Source organism: Saccopteryx leptura, chromosome 2 (assembly GCF_036850995.1).
Source record: "Saccopteryx leptura isolate mSacLep1 chromosome 2, mSacLep1_pri_phased_curated, whole genome shotgun sequence".
Lineage (NCBI taxonomy): Eukaryota > Metazoa > Chordata > Mammalia > Chiroptera > Emballonuridae > Saccopteryx > Saccopteryx leptura.
In genome coordinates this window covers 210,589,310-210,610,590 of record NC_089504.1, presented here as the reverse complement: position 1 = coordinate 210,610,590, position 21,281 = coordinate 210,589,310, and the positions used below count along the sequence as shown (strand labels likewise).

At 38.2% G+C, this 21,281-nt stretch overlaps 1 protein-coding gene across 6 annotated transcripts in view; it reads left to right on the top strand.

Moving 5' to 3' along the window:
- The window catches only part of APP (amyloid beta precursor protein), a 276,723-nt gene that overhangs the window by 227,850 nt on the left and 27,592 nt on the right, over positions 1-21,281 (top strand). For all 6 annotated transcript variants that reach the window (XM_066369939.1, XM_066369938.1, XM_066369937.1 and 3 more), the window contains one exon: positions 20,297-20,518. In XM_066369939.1, coding sequence (XP_066226036.1) covers positions 20,297-20,518 — 222 coding nt within the window. The remainder of the gene's footprint in view (positions 1-20,296; positions 20,519-21,281) is intronic.

Sequence of the window (21,281 nt, the reverse complement as noted above, 5' to 3'; positions counted from 1 at the left end):
TCCACCAGAGGCGCTAAAAAAAAATATATGGCTCAGTTGCTGAGCAATGAAGCAACGGCCCCAGGTGGGCAGAGCATCGCCCCCTAGTGGGCTTTGGTGGGTGGTTCCCGGTTGGAGCGCATGTAGGAGTCTGTGTCTCTGCCTCCCCTCCTCTTACTAAAATTAAAAAAAAATCTAATGAGATCTTCTGCCCATTTTTAATCAGTTTGTTTGGTTTTTGCTGTTGTGTTGTATGTCTCATTCCTTGTCTATTGTGGCTATTAACCCCCTTTCAAATATATGATTTGCAAATATGTATTTTCTTCCATTCAGTAGGTTGCCTTTTTATTTCGTTGATGATTTTCCTTGCTGTACAGAAGCTATTTAATTTGATGGAGTTTCACTTATTTATTTTTGCTTTTGTTGCCAATGCTTTTGATGTCAGATCCAAAAAAATCATCAAGATTAATGTCAAGGAGCTTACAACCTATTTTTTCTTCTAGTTTTATGGTGCTAGGTCTTACATTAAAGTCTTTGATCCATTTTGAGTTAATTTTTGTGTATTATGTAGATAATGGTCCCGTTTCATCCTTTTGCATGTAGCTGTCCTGCTTTCCCAACTCCATTTATTGAAGAGACTGTCCTTTTATCATTGTATATTCTTACCTCCGTTGTCATAAATTAATTGATCATACAAATGTGGGTTTATTTCTGGACTCTCTATTTTGTTCCATTGATCTATATGACTTTTTATGCCAATACCAGACTCTTTTGATTACTAATGCTTTTAGTATAATTAAAAATCAGGGAACATGATGCCTCCAGCTTTGTTCTTCTTCCTCAATAGTGTTTTGGCCATTCAGGGTCTTTATGGTACCATAGAAACCCTCATTTATAAATGATAGAATAAAAATACATTTTCGAGTGAACCTACAAATAAGTGTTTTAATCTTCATAATTAGAAAGTATATTATGAGAGTAGCACCCAAGTTTTCTGATGCTTTGACTGCCATGTTGATATGTCTCCAACAGGGAGTTTGTACTTCAGACCCAACTGGTATGTAATAAACCTTAGGTTATAGCCTGTAAGCATTTAACTCACCCACAGTGGCTAGTTTAGTGTTTTGTACACATTTAGTGCTCTCTATACATTTTTGGATATGATATTTAAGCTGTCATTTTCTTTCTCAGGAGTTTAAATATTGAATCTACAGATTCAATGTATGTGTCATCCAGATCATTTGTGGAGCTCATTGATACAGTCCTTTAAAATTTGATGTGTCACCTGATATATGTAAATTATTGACATAAATTATGTGTGAAAACAACATCAATTTTTTTGAATAATTTTTATAGCTTTCTCTTCTGGCAAATAGATATTTTCTGTATTTCTAATTTTAAAAGAAAATTCAATCCTTTAACAATATTAAAAATAATACATTTTCTAAGAAGAATGAATATTAATGATTTCATTTAAAACAAATGAACATAATCTCTACTGTTCTGGCAGACAAATTATAAACATTAATATCTATAAATCCATGTGGTATATTGATCTTGCTTCTTGTGATTCAAATTGTCACTGACAGTCACTAGATGACCTAAATATCAACTTCGTTGCTCACTTCATGCCATTACAGTGACTCACTATGGTTATCTTTTTTATCTAAATAAGTAAGTGTGGTCTATTAAAATCTTCTGCCTACTTTTTAATTGGTTTATTTGCCCTTTTTTATTATTGAGTTATAAGAGTTCTTTATATATTTGGATAAATACTATATATCCAAAGATACATATATATCAAACATGTGATTTGAAAATATTTTCTTCCTTTCTATAAATTGTTTTTTCACTTTTCTGATATCATTTGAACACACAAAATTTTAAAATATGATCAAGTTCACTGTATCAATTATTTGTTACTTGTATTTTAGTATTATATTTAAGAACCATTACCCAATCCATGGTCAAAAGATATTACCTGTGTTTCTTTCTAAGAGCTCTTGCAGTTTGATCTTTAATTCACTTTGAGTTAATTTTTATATGTGGTGTGAGATAAGGGTCCAACTTCACTCTTATTCTTTTGTATTTGGATATCAAAAGTCCCACCACCATTTATTGAAAAAGACTATTCTTTCTTCCTAAGTGGTCATGGACCCTTGTCAAAATATATGGGTTTATCTCTTGACTCTCAGTTCTGTTTTTTTAATCTATATGTCAGTCCTTATTACAGTACCACACTGTTTTGATTACTGTGGCTTTGTAATGAGTTTCAAAATCAAGAATGTGAGCCTTCTCCCTTCATTCTTAGTCAAGACTGTTTTGACTATTTAGGGTCCCTTGCTTTTCCATATGAATGTTAGAGTCTTTTTTCTTCATTTCTGGAAAAATAAAAAAAAGGCAGTTGGAATTTTAATAGGGATTAAATTGAATCTGTAGATCAATTTTGGGACTGTTGCTATTGTAATTTTTAAATGAAATTTTTGTAACACTGTAACTATTTGAACAGATATCCACTATAAGATGATTCCACTTGACCCCATTTAGGATGGTTAATATTTAGAAGTGGCAGGAAAATTGATTTACCACACTGTCACTTATTATTCTAAATTTTTATGAGACTCGAGCAAAGGTCTTTGTTAGCTTTCCTTGAATTATGACTGTGACACATCAGGAGTTTCATGCCGTTCTCTTATTTTTTTGTGTGTAGGCCTCTCCACCGAGTGGGTGAAGTCTGAGGTGGAGCCTCCCACACCCAGCTCTTCTGATTTCTGTGGGGATTCAGTGTGGTTCTATGGTTTTTTATTATTATTATTATTAACACACCAGCTTTTATGTGTGGCCCTGTAATTTGAATCAAAACCCAAAAAGGAATCCTAACTAAAATGATTGGGGAGTGAAGTCAGACCACAGTGGTAGCTACTAGACTACTTCCTGGCATGGACCCTACAGCATATGTGTCCTGATTTTATTTTTGTGGAGTCTTGGTAACAACCAAAGATTTTAGACTGTAACAAGGGCTGCTTATTTTGTTTTCCACAAGCAGCTGCCTGCACAGTTCATATTTTTAAAAAGGAGATTAAAAATCATAGTGATATTTGCCACCCTGAGTATAGAGATACATTCAAATTGAGATTAATTTTGAAATATATATCCACAAAGACTAACTGGAAATGAGAGGGATATGTTCCCTTGTGAAACACTTTGGAGGAATGTTAATTTGCATCTTGCTGTTCAGCTCAAATAAATATTGCAGTGTATTCCCCAAGTAAGAGCCATTACTCTCTGCTAACTGTTCTCCTGTCATATATACCATGGGCTCCTTTGGGAAGTAAGTCATAGACAGTGAGGTATAATATCTCATCAAAAAGAGGTGATCAACCTACTAACCTGTTCCAAACTATGAGGCATGTGTCCCAAGGAATGTTGACTCAGTAAGAATCAAAACACTATTCAGAAAGAGTCTTTTGTACTTGGAGCAAGAAACAGATGGTCAGAGGACGAAGACCAGGTTGTTCCTTTATTTCAACTACTGGTGACAGATCCATTGACCTAAGACAGTAGATTTAAAATAGTTTATTTAGCATGTTTAATTTTTTTATTAATATTTTTTTACATGTGCTCATGGAAGCATGAATTAAATCTTACTTGTGTCTTTAAAACAGCAAATAATGACTACTTGTGTTGTCTCATGCATGTCTACATATCTTTACTTTTGTTTTGGGTGGCATTTAGATGAGTCCGCCCAACTCTAGAGAGCAAACAGAGGAACTATGTGTTTGGCAGCTTCCTCTTGACCATTGAGCTTGGTGAAGCTGCCGCTAAGCTGGTAGAGAGCAGACATTGTCCTATTACGGAAGGAAGAAGAGGCAGCTACAAGTTTCATGCCTCCTGGAACCAGTAGCCTGAGCCAGCCTGTCCTTGGCAAACTATTCATTCTTCTCTTTCAGAGCCTGTAATAGTGGAGTGAAGCTTTGAGGCTATAGCTTCTAAGGCTTTGCAAAGTTATAAAGGCATTTCCTGGAGCATGAGTTAGGAGTGTAAAGAGGAACATATCATATTAATATGATTTCATTTATTAGCTTCATACTGTTTTTATGTAGGAAACTCTAGAAGCAAATTAAATTTCACATTCCAGGTTTTGGGCAGGAGTGTGGGAGGGTTGAAAGCAAGATTGCTGTCTGAACTTCTAAATTAGTTCTTCTTTTGCAAAAAAACCTGTCTTCATTTGCTCAACGATTACTGAGCCTTGAAAGAATTAAAATAGATTTACTCTTGACTGAGAGTCAATATGTTCAATATAAAGGGAAGTTGTCAGACATGCCCTTTTCAATGTGACATATGCTATAAGAAAAGTATCGTATAAGTAGCTGGACTTAATAAACTATTAATCATTCATGATGTGACCTTTATTACATTAAGACTTTTTTGTGCCTAATAACAATGATAAAATAATATATTTTCTTGCTATTTATAAGTTTCCAATGATTCTCATAAGCATTTTTCTAAAAATTTTATGTATTAAACTTTGTTAGTAGAGTTAATAGTTATAATTTTTTAAATTGACACTGTTTTCTAATATCGAACAGCTTTTGTCAAAGAAAAAACTGACTTTGTCATTGCCGCTGAGCTATCACTGGATAAATGCTGTAATTCTCAGTCACCACTCTAATCTGTAAGGGAGGATTAGAGAGTCTCACAAGTATTTTTGGTGCTGGCTTCAACAGCACATCTACCAAAGTTAGAACTATTTCATGGCTTCTGCACAAGGATGAGATGCACTTTGTTAGGTATCCCATACTTTTATTCCAGTTATATGAGTTATCTAGAGCAGTAATTTACAGAGACTGAAAGTAGAATGGTGGGTGGGAGGACCTGGGATTGTGGGGTAGAGGACGAGGAGTTAGTGTTTGATGGGTGCAGTTTTAGTTTAGTGAGATTAAAAAAAAAGTTCTAGAGATGGATGGTGGTGGTGGTTGTACAACACTGTAAATGTACTTAATACTACTAAAGTGCACACTTGAAAATGGTTAAAATATGAGGTTTATGTTATATATTTTCTACCACAGTGAAACACTGTGTGTGTGTATGTACTCTTGTCATTTGCAACAGGATCCAGGAATTCATTGAGGATTTTGGATCTTCAATTAGCATTTCTGAAATGCCTGTCATATGTCAGAGTCTATGCTCTTCTCCAAATATACTTCAGGTACAGGGCACAATCTTTCCTGCTCAAATAACATAGAATCTGCTTAGGGAGACTTTGGATAAACACAAGTGAGGAAGCGGCCGCACTCAGGAAGCTGAGGAATGTGGGTGGCCATGTCTCTAAGTATCTGGTACTGTCACCTACCAGCCATTCCTTACTTCCACCATTGCTCACTGAAGATTATCAGAGGAGGAACCTTAGTTCCAATGGCTCAGCCGCATTATTTCAGACTCAGAGAGACTGTGATATGCCCAAGGTCACGCACTAACTACTTCTGCTCATCACTTGATAACCCTTAGTATTATTAATATTTCTTTTTGAAATAACTATAATGAAAAGACAAATAATATACAACAGACTCAGCTTCTCCCTCTCAGCCTCCTTTTAGTTTATATTTCTCTCAGTTTGGGGGTCCATGTCTCTAAAATTATGGGGAAATTAAATGCAACACTTTTGGAATCTTCAGTGGAAGTGGTCTAAGCCAGTGGTCCCCAACCGCCAGGCCGCAGACTGGTACCAGTCCGTGGGCCATTTGGTACCAGTCCACAGAGAAAGAATAAATAACTTAAATTATTTCCATTTTATTTATGTTTAAGTCTGAACGATGTTTTATTTTTTAAAAAAATGACCAGATTCCCTCTGTTACATCCATCTAAGCCTCACTCTTGACTCTTGTCTCAGTCACATGATACATTTATCCGTCCCACCCTAAAGGCCGGTCCGTGAAAATATTTTCTGACATTAAACCGGTCCGTGGCCCAAAAAAGGTTGGGGACCACTGGTCTAAGCCACCAGCCTTAATATAGTCAGTGAACATGTTAGACTATCTTTTCTTCCAAGATTTGATACTCTACTGTAACCCTAGAGCTCTCAATTTCTCTGAAATTCTAGTTAAAGGGAAGGAGATCCTTCAGAGTATACTATTGCTGTGCTCCTCTCTTGTTTATTAGAGTTGTTGATATCAGTCAAAAAGAGTTCTGGAAGTTCTTAACAATTTATTTTTTAATATTGAGAGTGAACACTTAGAGGAAACCAACCAAAGGTAAGTGCTTTGATGACAGTAACCTTAATATAAATAGCCCCTCAATTTTCTGTTAAGCAAACTTGAACGATTTTCAAACTGCTGTTGGCAATGTCAGATATGATAAAGAAAACAGGCGGAGGGCGGGAAGCGGATAGAAGCAGTTTCAAGAAAAGTGGGACTAGGTGGGGGTTGCAGGAAGCATCTTTTCAGATGTCAAGGCCCAGGCAAATTAATATAGAGTTGATAGGCTAAGTCTGCTTCACTTCCCTCACCTTCCTTTTGGCAGAAACCCAGTTTCTTGACACTTGAGTGCCTTCTTTTCATCTTAAGGGAGAAGAGAAGTTAAGGTGTGATTGTCCGTGGATGTACTAAAACACAGTTATCCTCCCCCCACAAAGGTCTGAGGGACCTATCTGTTGAATAACATGGCATCCTTATGTGAGTCAAATACTGTCTGAAAATATGAGACACTGCTTTCTCGATATCTTTCATGTGAAATGAAGAAATGGGTCCCTCCTCTCATCAGTAGGGACCTGTATCCACTCTGCTGCTGCCAGCACCTCCTCCATTCAATTGGAGGTGGAATCAGACTTCAGTTTTTATACTAAAGATTCTAGATTATTACATGGCTTGATCAAAACTGGAAACTGTGATGTGCCCTAAAAATGATCAAGGCCCAAGGAGTTCATCATGTCTTATCAAGCCCCTTCAGAAATCAAAGCAGATCTTCAAATACATGACTGTGAAAAAAATACAATACTTTTTTAAAAATAGTCATCTTAGAGCAGAATTGGGAGCCCTCTATGTAAGGCCTTGCTAACCTGGGCCTTAGGTCCTTGGAACCCACTAACAGGAGGTTAGTGAACTGAGCTGATTAACTCCAATCATACCTTGAGCCTTCTTCACTGCCCTGTGTGATTTCTATACCTTTGTGCCAACATTCAATAGGCAGAGAAGATTATCTGGCATTTGCTGATGTCTTTGGTTTGGTTGCAGTAAGTCCTAGAATGGGAAAGACACCTGAGAGCTCATCCAAAATTCTCTAACAAAAAAATGCACTCTGGAACGCACAGCATTGTTCCGGAAGCCATTCATTGTTGCTTAATGTTCTCTTGCTGCAGAATTGGGAATAAGTGTAGCACAATACTTTGGAGAAATTCTAATGTAAAAATAGATTCCTGGGCTCCAGCCAAAACTTATAGAAATTTGCATTTTCCTTATCTCTCCAGGTGATTCCTCAGAAGTTTTAAAACTCTTGACTATACAAAATAACAAAAACATAAAGATTCTTAGAGAGTTGGATTATGTTTATGTTGGTCTTGAACAAAGAATGGTTATGTTGGTCTTGAACAAGAAATTGTTGAAAATTAATATATTTTGGTAAATTAACCATGTAGCTTTTTAGTGGTGCTTAGTTCTAAAACTGCGATTATATAAAATTTTACAGTGAAGTATTATTAACCTTGAAGTTCAACTACACTGAGAATTTGTTTAGGTGTGACAGATTTGATGGCTATATTTTATTTATCCAAGATAAGACTTCTTATTAAATATGAAAAGGGATTGTATAAACTGCATATTAACTTTGATTAACTATATCTATAAGGAATAAACAATATAAACATAGGGCAGGCTGTAGTCGGAAAATGCCATACTTTATAACAATTTCCTATTTTATTTGCTGTTTTAGAAATTATAAATTTACTATATTTACCAAAATCTTTCCCTCCCTTTTGAGATTCTTCACTTTGTATTATTAACATTGATATTTTACTTAAAGAAATTATCCATTTAGGTTTTCTTCAATTCCAAAGTGATACTATTTTAATCAACGATGAAAGGAAAAATTAATAGAATATGCCTGGAGCTGTCAGCCTTATAAATGACAAATAGTGAAAGCTAATCTTGGAGGGTTGTCACAGAGCCTAATGTTTGTTAGCTCAGGAAGCATTTGTCTTCTTAGAGAACTGACAAAAAATTGTCAAGGAAAAGCATGCTGAGTACCAACTCCCAGTGCCGGACTTGAGAAGGAATTCGCTCTGTTAAGCAATAGTACACACATTTGACAAGAAAGCAAATTATATTCCTTTTTTCCTAAAGTATCTTACAGTGACTTAACACAGAAATCATATAAAATACTCTTTCCTCCTCAAAAAAGAATAGACCACATAACTGGAAACTGTAGTTTGGACTTTTCCCTCTGTCTGGAGTGCAGGGGCTTTTCTCATCTTTAGCTATCACCTTTTTGAAAATCAAAAAGAAGGAAACAAAAATCTCTTAGAAAAAGCTATTCTGACCTTTGATCTTCCTTTTATCTGGGTGTGATGAGGTCAACATCTTGATCAGCTTGGGCTGCCCTGACAAAATGCCACAGACTGGGTGGCATAAGCAACAGGAAAATTTTTTCTCACAGCTCTGCAAGTTGGAAGGCCAAGATCAAGGCCTTCAAAGTTTTGGTTTCTCCTGAAGTGGCTCCCATTGGCTTGCAGATGACCACCTTGCTATGTCCTCAAATGTCCTTTTCTCTGTACAAGAGTGAGAGAGATCTCTGTTGTCCCTTTGTTCTCCAGTCCTATGGGATTAGGCCCCACCCTTTTGCCTTTATGGAACTTTAATTACCTCTTTAAAGTTTCTATATCCAAATGCAATCACATTGACCTTGGGGCTTCAACAGACATATTTCAGGGGAAGATAGTTCAGTTCATAACAGTTGGCTACATTGTGCTTTTGGATAGGTCCAACGTACTGCCTCTTCAGTGTTCATCAACAATTACCTTTTTGGTGCACATGGATAGCTTCTTCATCCCCAGAAAGTCAGAGGAGGCCATGAGAGATACTTTTCCTGCAACTGCGTCCTACATCACTGAACCCAGGTTTCCCCTGAGCCACCTTCACTTAGCCTGTATGCACTTCAAATATACAACTTCTTTGGTGTATAAACATGTATTTGACCTCAAGAGATTTGATGGATTTTTAAAACGTGTCTTTTTACTAATTTATCTATACTATTTTAAGCTCCTAGAGACTTTTTTTGTAAAGACCAACTTGTCAAAGATGAGCCTTAAAGTGAAATTGACATGCTGAATTTTATTGATGACTCCCACTGTGCCCACTTCACTTAGTTGCTGAGCGTAGGTATGCCAGCAGGCTCAGTTCTGGCATTAGACGTCACAGTGTCATTACCTGGGAGTCAGTAAAACTTTAAACCAGACTGACCTGTGGTGGCGCAGTGGGATAAAGCATCATCCTGGAACACTGAGGTTGCCAGTTCGAAACCCTGGGCTTGCCTGGTCAAGGCATATATGGGAGTTGATGCTTCCTGCTCCTCCCCTTTCTCTCTCTCTCTCTCTCTCTCCCTCTCTCTCTCTCTCTCTCCCCTCTCTCTAAAAATCAATAAATAAAATATAAAAAAAAAAAACCACCTTAAACCAGCCAGGCATTGGTTTTGCATTTTGCTGCCAGGGATAGCTCAGCCTCTGGTTTCTTAGAGAGGAAATGATATAACTGCTGTGTCTCCAAGGTGTTTGAAACTGAGGTCCTTTCCATTCCTTGCTGAGCTTGAGAGTTGACACTGGTGTCCAGAGCTCCCCTGGTCTTCCCGGGATAAGACATGTAGCCACTGATGGTCAGGGCCTATCTTATTCTAGTGTGATCTCATCTTCACTTGATTACATCAGCAAAGATCTTATTTCCAAGTGAGGTCACATTCACAGGAACTTGAGATGAGGACTTCAACATATCTTTTTGGTGAACCCAATTCAACCCATAACAGGCAGATTTATATTTTTCTTTCCCTCAACTTCTACGAATTTGAATAATTGTCCAAGTTTCTTTCTGAAACATTGTCAAATTTAAGTCAAAGGACTGCTTGTGTTGGATTGATGACCTCTTCGTTTAAAAAATATATAACTTTTATATTTAATTGGTATAAATTGTGAAAGACTTTAACTGCTTTGCATTTGCTTGAGGCTGATTAATGAGTAAATTTGTAAACTGTGGTTGCTTTAATTAGCCAGGGTTAATTAATGTTTACTACACTTGGAAGATGAAGAGACATATATAAATGCACTATAATTTGAATCATTTTTTAATTTGTTGTTGAAGTTTAAAGTATATTCAATTAAAAATCGCTTACATCACTAAAAAAAAAAGCTCTTGAAGCACTATGGGAATTAGTGGAGAGGCCTCTAAATTTTGAGGTAAGTCAATTACATATCATTAAAGATGATCGTGTTTAATACTATATTCAGAGAAAGGTAGTTATGTAGAAAGTAAAGAGTAAAAAAATCTCAGCCTGACCAGGCGGTGGCGCAGTGGATAGAGTGTTGGACTGGAATGTGGAAGACCCAGGTTCGAGACCCTGAGGTCACCAACTTGAACGCGGGCTCATCTGGCTTGAGCAAAAAAGCTCACCAGCTTAGACCCAAGGTCGCTGGCTCCAGCAAGGGTTACTCAGTCTGCTGAAGGCCAGAGGTCAAGGCACATATGAGAAAGCAATCAAGGAACAACTAAGGTGTTGCAACGAAAAACTGATAATTGATGCTTCTCATATCTCTCTGTTCCTGTCTGTCCGTCCCTATCTAGCCTTCTCTCTGATTCTCTCTCTGTCCCTGTAAAAAACAGAAAGAGTAAAAATCTCAGATCAAAATCGATAATTTTTTTTTTTAATTTTTTGTTTATTCATTTTAGAGAGGAGAGGGAGAGACAGAGAGAGAGAGAGATGAGAGATAGAGAGAGAGAAGGGGGGAGGAGCTGGAAGCATCAACTCCCATATGTGCCTTGACCAGGCAAGCCCAGGGTTTTGAACCGGCGCGACCTCAGCACTTCCAGGTCGACGCTTTATCCCACTGCGCCACCACAGGTCCAAAATCGATAATTATATAGTATGTGATAATTTGAGATGAAGTCTGAGTTTGGTATTATTTGGTTTTTGTTTTGTTTTGGGGAGAGAGCTAGTTTTTGTTTTGTTTTGTTTCTGAGTTGAAACTTTTTCAGAGCAGGGTAGATGTGGGAGAAAGATTTACTGTGCTGAAATGAAACAATTTTAAAGAAAAGAAATTACTAGAATTTCTTGTAAATTTTCAACTGGAAAAGTGTCGAGGGCTTGGATGAGGTTTAGTGCTGAGCCTGGGAAAGGATTGGAATGAAAGGCTGGGGTAGGATCTCCGTGTGAAGCCAGAAGCTGAGCATCATGGAAATAATGGCCACAGGCAGTAAAGCAGGGTTGTCCATTCTTGCTGAGGAAGTAGCCTTCGAGGGTAATTTTCCAACATGTTCAATGGAACACACCTTCTGACACCAGGATCCGTGGTTCAGGAGGCAACTTGAAGCAGAACTGGCCTCAGTGATCTCTTCCCCGCCACTCCCCATTTCACTTCACCATTGTCTGAAGAGAGAGATTATGCAAAATTAAATTAGCAAAAAGGTTGGGTCTGCCTCATTGTTCATCTCCTACACAATTTTCTCCTTTGTTCTTTGCAGAATAAAAAAAATAAAGTTGCTTTTATTTTTTTTAATCACCTCATAGAGGCTAATATTGAAATAAATTTTTTTAAAAAAGACCCATAACTCTTTATTTGGATATGAAATACCCTGTTCCATGTAGTTCTTAATGATAATCACCCATCTGATGTTATTGTTAAGCACTGCTGTTAGGCACAGTAAAGAATTTTCATAAAAGACATGGCACTTCATTGTGGGTGGGATTATTCATTCTGTAGAAAGATTCAATATATAAAAAAATCTTTTGGCAGGATTGTACTGTGGGCTTTTTTTCCAAAATGCCTACAAAATTCTTCTAGAATCCAGAAGACTTCCATTTTTATTCTGGAGTTTCCCTGTGGCCATCTCAGCATGGCCGTGAGCTCTCCCAGCCCATATTTTCAATGACTGCAAGGACATCTCTGCTCTGATGTGTTGGAATATTGCAAGTTCAACATGTCTAAGTAAAACCTATGTTTCTGCCCTGCAGTTGCTCTTCAGGTAGACAAAACTCAGGTCAGGAATAAAAATACTACCAGCCACCCAGTAACACCTCTACCCTGTCCCAGTCATAACCTCCCCTGCACCACTGCCACCGTCTTTCCTTGTATCTCATCCTTGAATGTCTTTCTGGCTTTATCACTCTAGTATACATCTTTACCCACTATTGCCTTCCTCATTTTTAATGTTGACATGTTGCCTGAGTATTTTATAATCCCCCAGATTTCCCCTCTATTCCTTTTCTTTATAATTTTCTTTATAATGAACTGCTGACCACTCAACCCATAGAATTACCATAGTCTGGATTTTGCTAATTGCATATGCCTGGTGCAGATCAATGTGTTCCTCTGCTTTCTGTATCCCATAGACTTTAAGTTCTTGCTTCTGTCTACGCTGCTTCCTGTTCACTTCCGTTGCATCCCAACAGCTGGCAGAGTCCCAACTCACAGCAAGTTCATCCTCTGGGCCTCATTTCATTCACTTCTATCTACTATGACAGCACTGTCTCTTCCTTAGCCAGTCTGTAATATAAACATCCCTGCCTCAAAAACCCCAGCTTTTTTTTCTCCTCTGTTCATACTGCTTACCTTGGCACTTGTATGGGAATTATTTTTATGCCCATCTTTCTTCTCGGCCACGAGCTCTGAGTAAAAAGAAATTACCTTAGCTATTTCCTGCACTGACCTGTGAGAGAGTAGGTGGTTGGATTACTGAACAGGTGAATGAACGAATAAATGCATTAATGAGCTCAGTAATTTATGATAAAATGGTTTTATTTTTCCTGGCTCCTGACTATTTTTCTTAAAGTGAGTCCTTGCAGCCTCTCCCCCTCCTCTGCACTGTTAACTCCTCCCCAAAGCCAGACACTTTCCATCCATCTCCAAGCCCCACATAACAAGCACTTTCCATTCCCAGGCTCGGTTTTCTGTGCATTGTTAAGGGATAACATGAATCGGCTAATGCAGAGGAGAAAGAACCATTGCTCTTCTGGAGTTGTGTGCGCTGCAGAGCAAATTTTGTGTTAAAGAAAACACAAACAGACCAGTGTGCAGAGGAGCATAGAGGGTTGGTGTGGGGTTTTTTTAATCTGCATAAATAAACATTTCCAATGAGCTATCATATTTATGGACATGCTGTGATGGCTATGGGAGCACGAGCTCATTCTCCCTTGTGACATATGTATATATATATTTATATTTGTGCTGATCATAGTCACACTCGCCTGTTCCCCTTATAATTACCAGTATAAATCTTTAGGCTTTTTGAATGAAATTAACTATGTATGGATGTTGAAAATTTTTCTTTCTACCATGAGCTAACCAGCCTTGCTAACCAATACTTTACCTCCTTCTGAGGATAAAATTCTATCAATTAAGCATGCATCGGCTATGAGTCCATTAGAATGCTCTTTCTGCAGAGCATAGCAGAGACAGTTTGCTAGCTGTTGGAAGGGACACTGTTAAAGTTCTTTTGGTTTCCTTTGGTCTACCCTGGGATAGCTGTTACCCAGTTAAGATAAATTGTCACAAGTTTTGAAAGGGTGCTGATCAGACAGGATCAGGGCTTCCATTGTGTAGGCTGAACAGGACACTGCTGTAGGAGCATCGCTCAGACTCCCTCGCTCGTCGGGCACAACTGAGAGTACAAGGAGTAGTTGAGTCTGGTCTACACACAGCCTGTATGTGAGGGCCTGGGCTTTATCCGAAGTAAAGGTGATATTTTCATCTCTCTCCTCTCTCTCTGAATTAAGACAGAACTGAGGTGGAGAAAAGGGACATTATGGATTGATGCCCAGAACAGCCCAACAGCAGCAGCGAAGGCTGCAAGAGAGGATGGACTCAGGTTGTACATATAAAGTCACCCAAATGACTTTAGCTTTATTAAAATATAAATATATGCAAGGGCAATAAAACTCAGCTGAGTATTTTTTTATAGTAATTTTCCTCATTTTTACTTTCTGGTGCTTACTGAAAACATCAGCAGCTTTTTAAAAATGAAATGTGATATTGACCCAAGTAGAGCAAACTTCAGGGTTTATCTCATTTTTCCAGTTTAGTCTATGTCTGAGAACATAGAAGTAAAAGCAAATGGACAAAAGCCTATACTAACTGCAGAACAACATACCAGAAAATTGAGAAATATGTGCTGTACATAGAAGAAAATGGGAGAAAAACTCCGCATTCCTACTAACCTCATGACATTTATTCTCATTGACCGCCATCATTCAAATTAGGTCAAAAAGTGGTGATGAGAAGAGGTGAAATAACAGTTCTTAAAAGGATAGAACTATCCTAAGAAATGTTACTCTTGGTATTTGGTGAAATTGTAAGTAAATTATTATTGTTTCTTCTGTTTTTCATATTTTTTGCACTAAATTTATGTTACGCTTGCAATTAGTACCATTACGTTTTTATATAAAAGAGGCATCCCATTGAAGTCCCTGCATATGCCACGGGCTCAGACTCTTACAGACATATTGCTAGTGAGAATTCCACATAATCATAAATGGTTTGAAATTCCTGGAACTTAGACACAAAAGTATACATCTCTCAACTAACCCAAGACAGCCAGATTTTCCTCTAGCATGTGAAGAGACACTGTTTTCTGGTATGAAGACCACATCAATTAATTGGCTTATGTTTAAGGGATCTGAGGCATAAAAATCGCATTCGGTTTTATCTTAGTTTGCATAGGATGTATAGTTTGCATCTGCTTTCACCAATGGTCACTCTCTATGTTGCCCAGAGGAAAACATCCACATGTCTACAGGTGAAAACTGGCACTACAATTTTAGCCCCACAGTACTGAATTTTGTATTTTAATACAATTCCAAATTTTAAAAAAAGTTCTGAAAATATAACTTAAAATTCTTGGTTTTGAAAGTAACTTCCAGACATATTGGCCCTTTACCCCTAAATTCTTCTCTATGTGTTTCCTCAAAGCAAAGACATTTATTTATATATGTGAATTATAACTTCAACATGGCATACTTTCAGAAATTCTTTCTGTAATAAATAAACATAGATTTTGGTGTAAACATTAGATTTTCCCCCTCAGGACTGCTTAGGCTCTTGGACTACCCAGACAGAACCGGGTCTCTTAATGGAGTCAGAAATAGGATCAGGACATTGGCACAAGTTCAAGTAAACATGAAGAAGGAACACTTTAATCTGTTTTTAGATGCCAGGGGACCTGACTGACTTTTATCTTGATTTCTGACTGATGCCATTGGTAGAGCTAAGTTGTTTGATCTACATTGTTTAAATGTCAAAAGGAAATTTGTTTTAAATTGAAAAGGGAATTTTTCCATACCCTCACTCTTAAGCTGGGCAAGTGATACTTCAGGAAAATGTCACTTGCAATAAGGGACATTCCCACAATGATATGTAGCCATGTGTGTATCCCCTCCAGGGACACTTGGTTGCCATAAGTGGACAAAGCATGCTCCATTTAAAATCTCTCTCCAAGAAACTATGAAAGAAAAATAAATTCAGATTCAGGCATAGAGGCCAAATTTTAAGGCTGCGAGAGTTTTCAAGATTGATAGTGCAGCTAAAAATAAGAGGACTGACCCAATTTTCTGGAGGTCAAAATAAAAACTAGATTTGTGGAGCAGCATTACTCTGTGAAAAGTTGTCTTAATTTTCTCCCAGGTTGGAAAATGTAGCAGCATCATACAGCGCTCTGTTTCACTCCTGAGGCCGTCCTGTCCCTGCAGCCCTGTGCAAAGGGATGCGGGATGACTTAGCATGCAGAATCAACCCGCTGTCCAACCATTTAAATAACTCAAGGGGCAAAGGTTTCTAAATTATCTTAAATTTGACTCCAAACTGGTGAAACCTATTGACAGTTCATGTAGCTATCAGAGTTATGGCCATCTCCCACAGAAAGGGACCTCTAAAGGAGGCAGGTGTGCAGAGGGGATCTGCTGTCAAATGGAAGTGACAGGTAAGACCTCGCATAGATAAGGGAGCAGTATGTGGTTGTACAACCAGTAACCACCTGGCTTTTCAGCTCTGCTCTACCATCAGGGAGCCCTGTGACTTTGGACTATGACTAAAACCTCTTACCTTGGTCTCCTCATATGAAGGGGATAACTGAGGCCATTGTGGAGCGATGCCATGGTACAACTTGCTCAGATCATAATGTGCTTCAAAACCGCCCCGGGATCACATTAAGCTGCACTCTATTTTCCTGGTCCTGCATGGGACCCAAGACTCTGCATTTCCACAAGCTCCCAGGGGAAGCCCATGTAGCAAGAGTATAAATAACAAGATTCAATGGGGAGGAACTGCAAAGGCCATCTTCCAACCTCCCCTAATTTAATGGATGGAGAACGCAAGGCTTAGGGAGTTTCAGAGGCATGGACGTTAAGTATAATGAACAGTATGGCGGTTATACATTGAGCCATGAATCAGACATGCACAGAACTGTGATTGAAAAATTAAATCTGATCTCACAGTCCTGGTGTGGGCAAAATGCCTAGAATGGATGACAGTTTTATAGTAGAGCTTCTTGATAGGGAAAAAATTACAACCCTCTTATAAATACTTCTAATGTATCTGTGGCAGTTATGGGAAGAGAGCAGGGAGTGCTTTGTACAAAGATATAATCCTTGGTCCTTTCAGAGTGTAGATAAATATTCATTTAAAAGACAAGAATTGGTCATATGAGATTCCCTTGTTAGATAAGGTTGAAAGGAAATTTTCATGTTGGGGAAAAGGCTGGTGATAAGTATTTTTGTACCAGGAACTGCAAGAATCAGAAAATAGAAAAAAAGTAATCATAGCAATGCTGCTTCAATCCCATGCGAAAGAAAAACCAGCAAGCTTAGGGGCACCTCAGGTTCACACCAGTCTCCCTATCAGACCTTTACTTGCTGTGTTTTCCACGGGCCGAGGCTGAAGTCAAAGCTCCTTTACAATGAGTAAATCGTCCTCTCCACCCTAGTGTAAAGGTTGTCCGAGGCGGTCCAGTAATTACAACTACGCTTACAAAAGAGAACTAATTTGATGTTCGTAAACTTATTGTCTTGAAACCTAAAATGAATGCAGCAGTTAAATTTTTAGGAGTTTGGCTAGTGGCTTAATAATTAAGAGGGAAATATTAGAATTCATCTGTTTCCTACTTAATGGCTCTTTTCTGAGACCGTTTCTCTCCAGAATCATGGAATTCAATTCAATCTCCAGCCCTCCCCTATCCCTGGATGTCTGGGAGATGGACTGAATGTTCCAACACTCTAATCACATGATTGGTTCTGGTGACCAGCCTCAATCCTTAAGTGAGCCAGGGGCTCTCCCCCAAATCATCTCTTCAACATAACAAAAGACACCATTGTTGCTCTCACCACTTAGGCAATTCCAAGGATTCTAGGAATGCTGCCAAGGAAGACCAAGCATACATGGCTCATTATCAACCACAGTATCACAAGTGTGTACTGCAAAGAGCCGCTAGCTTCGTGGCTAGAAAGATGATGCAGACCCAGATCATAGAGGGCCTTTGGCATCTGGCTAAGTTGTTGGGATTAATTCAGTAGAAAACAAGGAGCCACTGAAATGGGAGGAGCCAATTCTCAGTATCAGGCAAAGGTCTAGTGAACAGAGAAAGACAAAAGTCAAAGTAGGAACTGCAATGAGGATTATCCAGGCAAAAAAGTATGATGGTTCAAGATGGCCAGTGGAAAGGGGGAATGAGAAATGACTAAGAAATCCAAAATGGAATTTAAAAGCAGTTGTCAATAATATAAGTGTGGGACACAAAGAAATAGAGTCACAAGTAGTTCTGAAGGTTTCACGCCAGGGGCTGGTAGAATGGTTCTGCCATGATTTAAAAAACAGGGCTTTGAGTGTAGTTTGTGTCCTGAGTTCATGGGAGATGTGAGTTAATAGATCCGGCAAACTATTAGAAACATATAAAGAGTGGGAAGGGAAGTCAGAGCTAGAGAAATACATTTCAAAATCATCCAAAGGTAGAAGATTTTCAGAGTTTCAGAGTGGTTGGAATTTCAAAGGCAGAATTGCAGAAAGAGATACAAGAAAATGATAGGGATGAAGAGATTCAAACAAGAGCTGTTCAGAGAAATCAGAAGGCACGAGCTTAGTACTATGTGTGCAAGGCAAAGAGAACACACTTCCACATGGAGAAGGGGGGTAGGTTATGATAATGCCACAGAGGCACCAGGAATAACATGGTGCCCGGCAGAGCCAAAAGCAGATCATGGTGAAGATTATTCCCTTTCAAGATGAACAAGTTAGCACTAATAATTATTCCAAAAAAAATTTCTTCTTTAGTATTTTAAGTACTTAACAGTCAAAAGCATAAGAGCTCTATAAAAAGAGCCTGACCAGGCGGTGGTGCAGTAGATAGATCGTCGGACTGGGACGCAGAGGAGCTAGGTTCGAAACCCTGAGATCCCCAGCTTAAGCCCAAGGTTGCTGGCTTGAGCAAGGAGTCACTTGGTCCACTGTAGCCCCCAGTCAAGGCACATATAAGAAAGCAATCAATGAGAAATTAAGGTGCCGCAACGAAGAATTGATGCTTCTCATCTCTTTCCCTTCCTGTCTGTCTGACCCTCTTTCTGTCTCTCTGTCTCTCTCTGTCTCTGTCACACAAAAAAAGTTCTATATAAGAAATACCCATTTAATTTATTAAAGCAGACATTGACTAAGTTATCAGCCATTACCTATGGCTCTGTAAGACATGAAAAGTTGGAAGAAATCTAATGGGAGGACTTTATTTTATATGGCAAAGGTCATTGCAAGCATCAAATAATTGAATTTTAGAATGGTGCCACAGTGAATAGATATATATTATAACTCAAATTAGACTTCAAAAGAACTAATTTGCCTGGGATTTCATCATTTAAAATAAGATCTTCCAGTAAAACCAACTCCATACAAGGATATTAATCTCATGCTTTATGCTAAATATATTTAAATAGAATTTTAGTATTTCAGATAAATTTTTGTCGATTTAAAAGGGAATGTGAAGGATGATAATAAAATATTACAAATCAAATTTAAATCTTGATTCTAATTTTTTAATTTTCTACAGCAACACTACTAACCAATGATTGGTTTGAAATATATAGTACAGTAGGCATGGTTGGAAAATGAGATAATCTGATTCATCTAATATTGTTAATAGCACATGTGCTATTTATAAGTGTCTAATTTTTAAAAATATCTCACACAGAAAAACTTGGTAAATCTGGCAACATAATGGGAGACTCACACATCTTGTGATGTCCTCTTTTGAAAGCAATAATTCCACTTGATACGGGATTCTAGTCCGAGCACTTTTTTTCTGTAAAAATGCTTTTCAATAATGAGATGTGTATAATTTGAGAATTTTTACTAATCTACAAGATTTCAGATAAGTCAATTATGTTCCTTAAAGTTGATTTTGTTTAGTGACTTTGATAAAGGGTAACTTTAGCTTTTTTGAAAAGAGAAAGAGCAGAGGATTAAGGCAGGATATGTGCTGTAAAGTCACATGAGGCATGTTTGGAGGGAGGGATGTTGACCCTGGAAAGAGGAGGCTGGCACAGAGCTTCATGTGTGCAAAGCCACAACCAGAGAGCAAGGGGACTTTTTCTTTGTCACCTCAGAACATAGATCATACAGCTCCAGGGGAACCTGAGGATGACAGACGTTTTCAAAACAGTGAGAACTGTTGAAGAACGGAGCAGGCTGCACATCAGTTAGGAAAGGCTAAGGATTCACTGGGGATGTCCTTGGGCTTGAAAGAAATGTACCTTGTATTCTGCCACTGTTCCACAGCAAGCACATCACCAAAGCATGCTATTGGTTCCCCGGTGACCAGAGTTTACTAGGAGAGTCTAACTGTCCGAGGAGGAAAGTAAGAGTTAGTTCTCCCGGTCTTTCACCACTGGAAAGAGTAGTGCAGAGGTTCAGAGCACCAGCCCCGGTCTCAGCCATTCTCCCTGGGCTCACATCCTGCTTTGGGCTCTTGCTAGCCTTGACTTTGCGCAAGTGCCTTAACTACCACGTGCCTCAGTTTGCCCATCTGTGAAATGAAGACAAGAATGGTATAGCCTCGTGTCTCTCAATGAAATTGTACATCACTTGGTCTCATTTTAGATGAGCTGCTGCAGAAAGAGCAGAACTACTCAGATGATGTCTTGGCCAACATGATCAGTGAACCGAGAATCAGTTATGGAAATGATGCTCTCATGCCCTCTTTGACTGAAACCAAAACCACCGTGGAGCTTCTTCCAGTGAATGGAGAGTTCAGCCTGGATGACCTCCAGCCCTGGCATCCTTTTGCGGTCGACTCGGTGCCAGCCAATACAGAAAACGAAGGTAAGAGGGCCAGGAGAGAACCAGAATATTCTGGTGTATAAACAGCTTTTTAATGTCCTAAGGGGGGACTTCTGATGTGAATTTTAAAATATATTTTCTTATTGAGAGGTATTTTGTTGCTTCTGGAATGAAAGCACAATATTCCATTTGTGTTTAAAAGATAGTGGCCTAGCATGCCTACCTTCGAAGAAAATGGACAATGATGAAATTATGGAAATCATGATTCACAAAGCGAAGGGAGAAATTTCAAAGGGACTTGCATAAATAGAGATTTGAAAGGCACAAAAATAGTTTTCATTTTGGTTGTTTATTCTATTGCATTAGATTTCAGATTGCATTAAATGTTAAAGGCAAAGATACAGAATTTGAAATGCATTTTTGCTGAAGAGTGCCACAATGTTGGATTTAGAAAGTGAAACATAAGTCAGTTGTCAAAATTAGGATGCACATTGGTCTAAGTGTTTTTTGCTATGGTAGTTCAGAGAACTGATGTTTTCTCTGTCTAAAAATTTATACATTGGGTAATGTACATTCTTTCAGATTGCTTAGCAGAAATATTCAAATAATATTTATTTAGGAGAGTACCTTTTAGGAGGTTTTATTCTGTATCCATTTAGCATGTCTAGAAATATAAAATTTTGAATACAAGACACTTTGGTTTTGAGATACTAATAGCATATTTTTCTAAGAACACATAGGATCTTACCTGTAATTTTCTTAAAGTAGCAACTTTTGATGGTAGTAATACTTGTAATGTGGATAT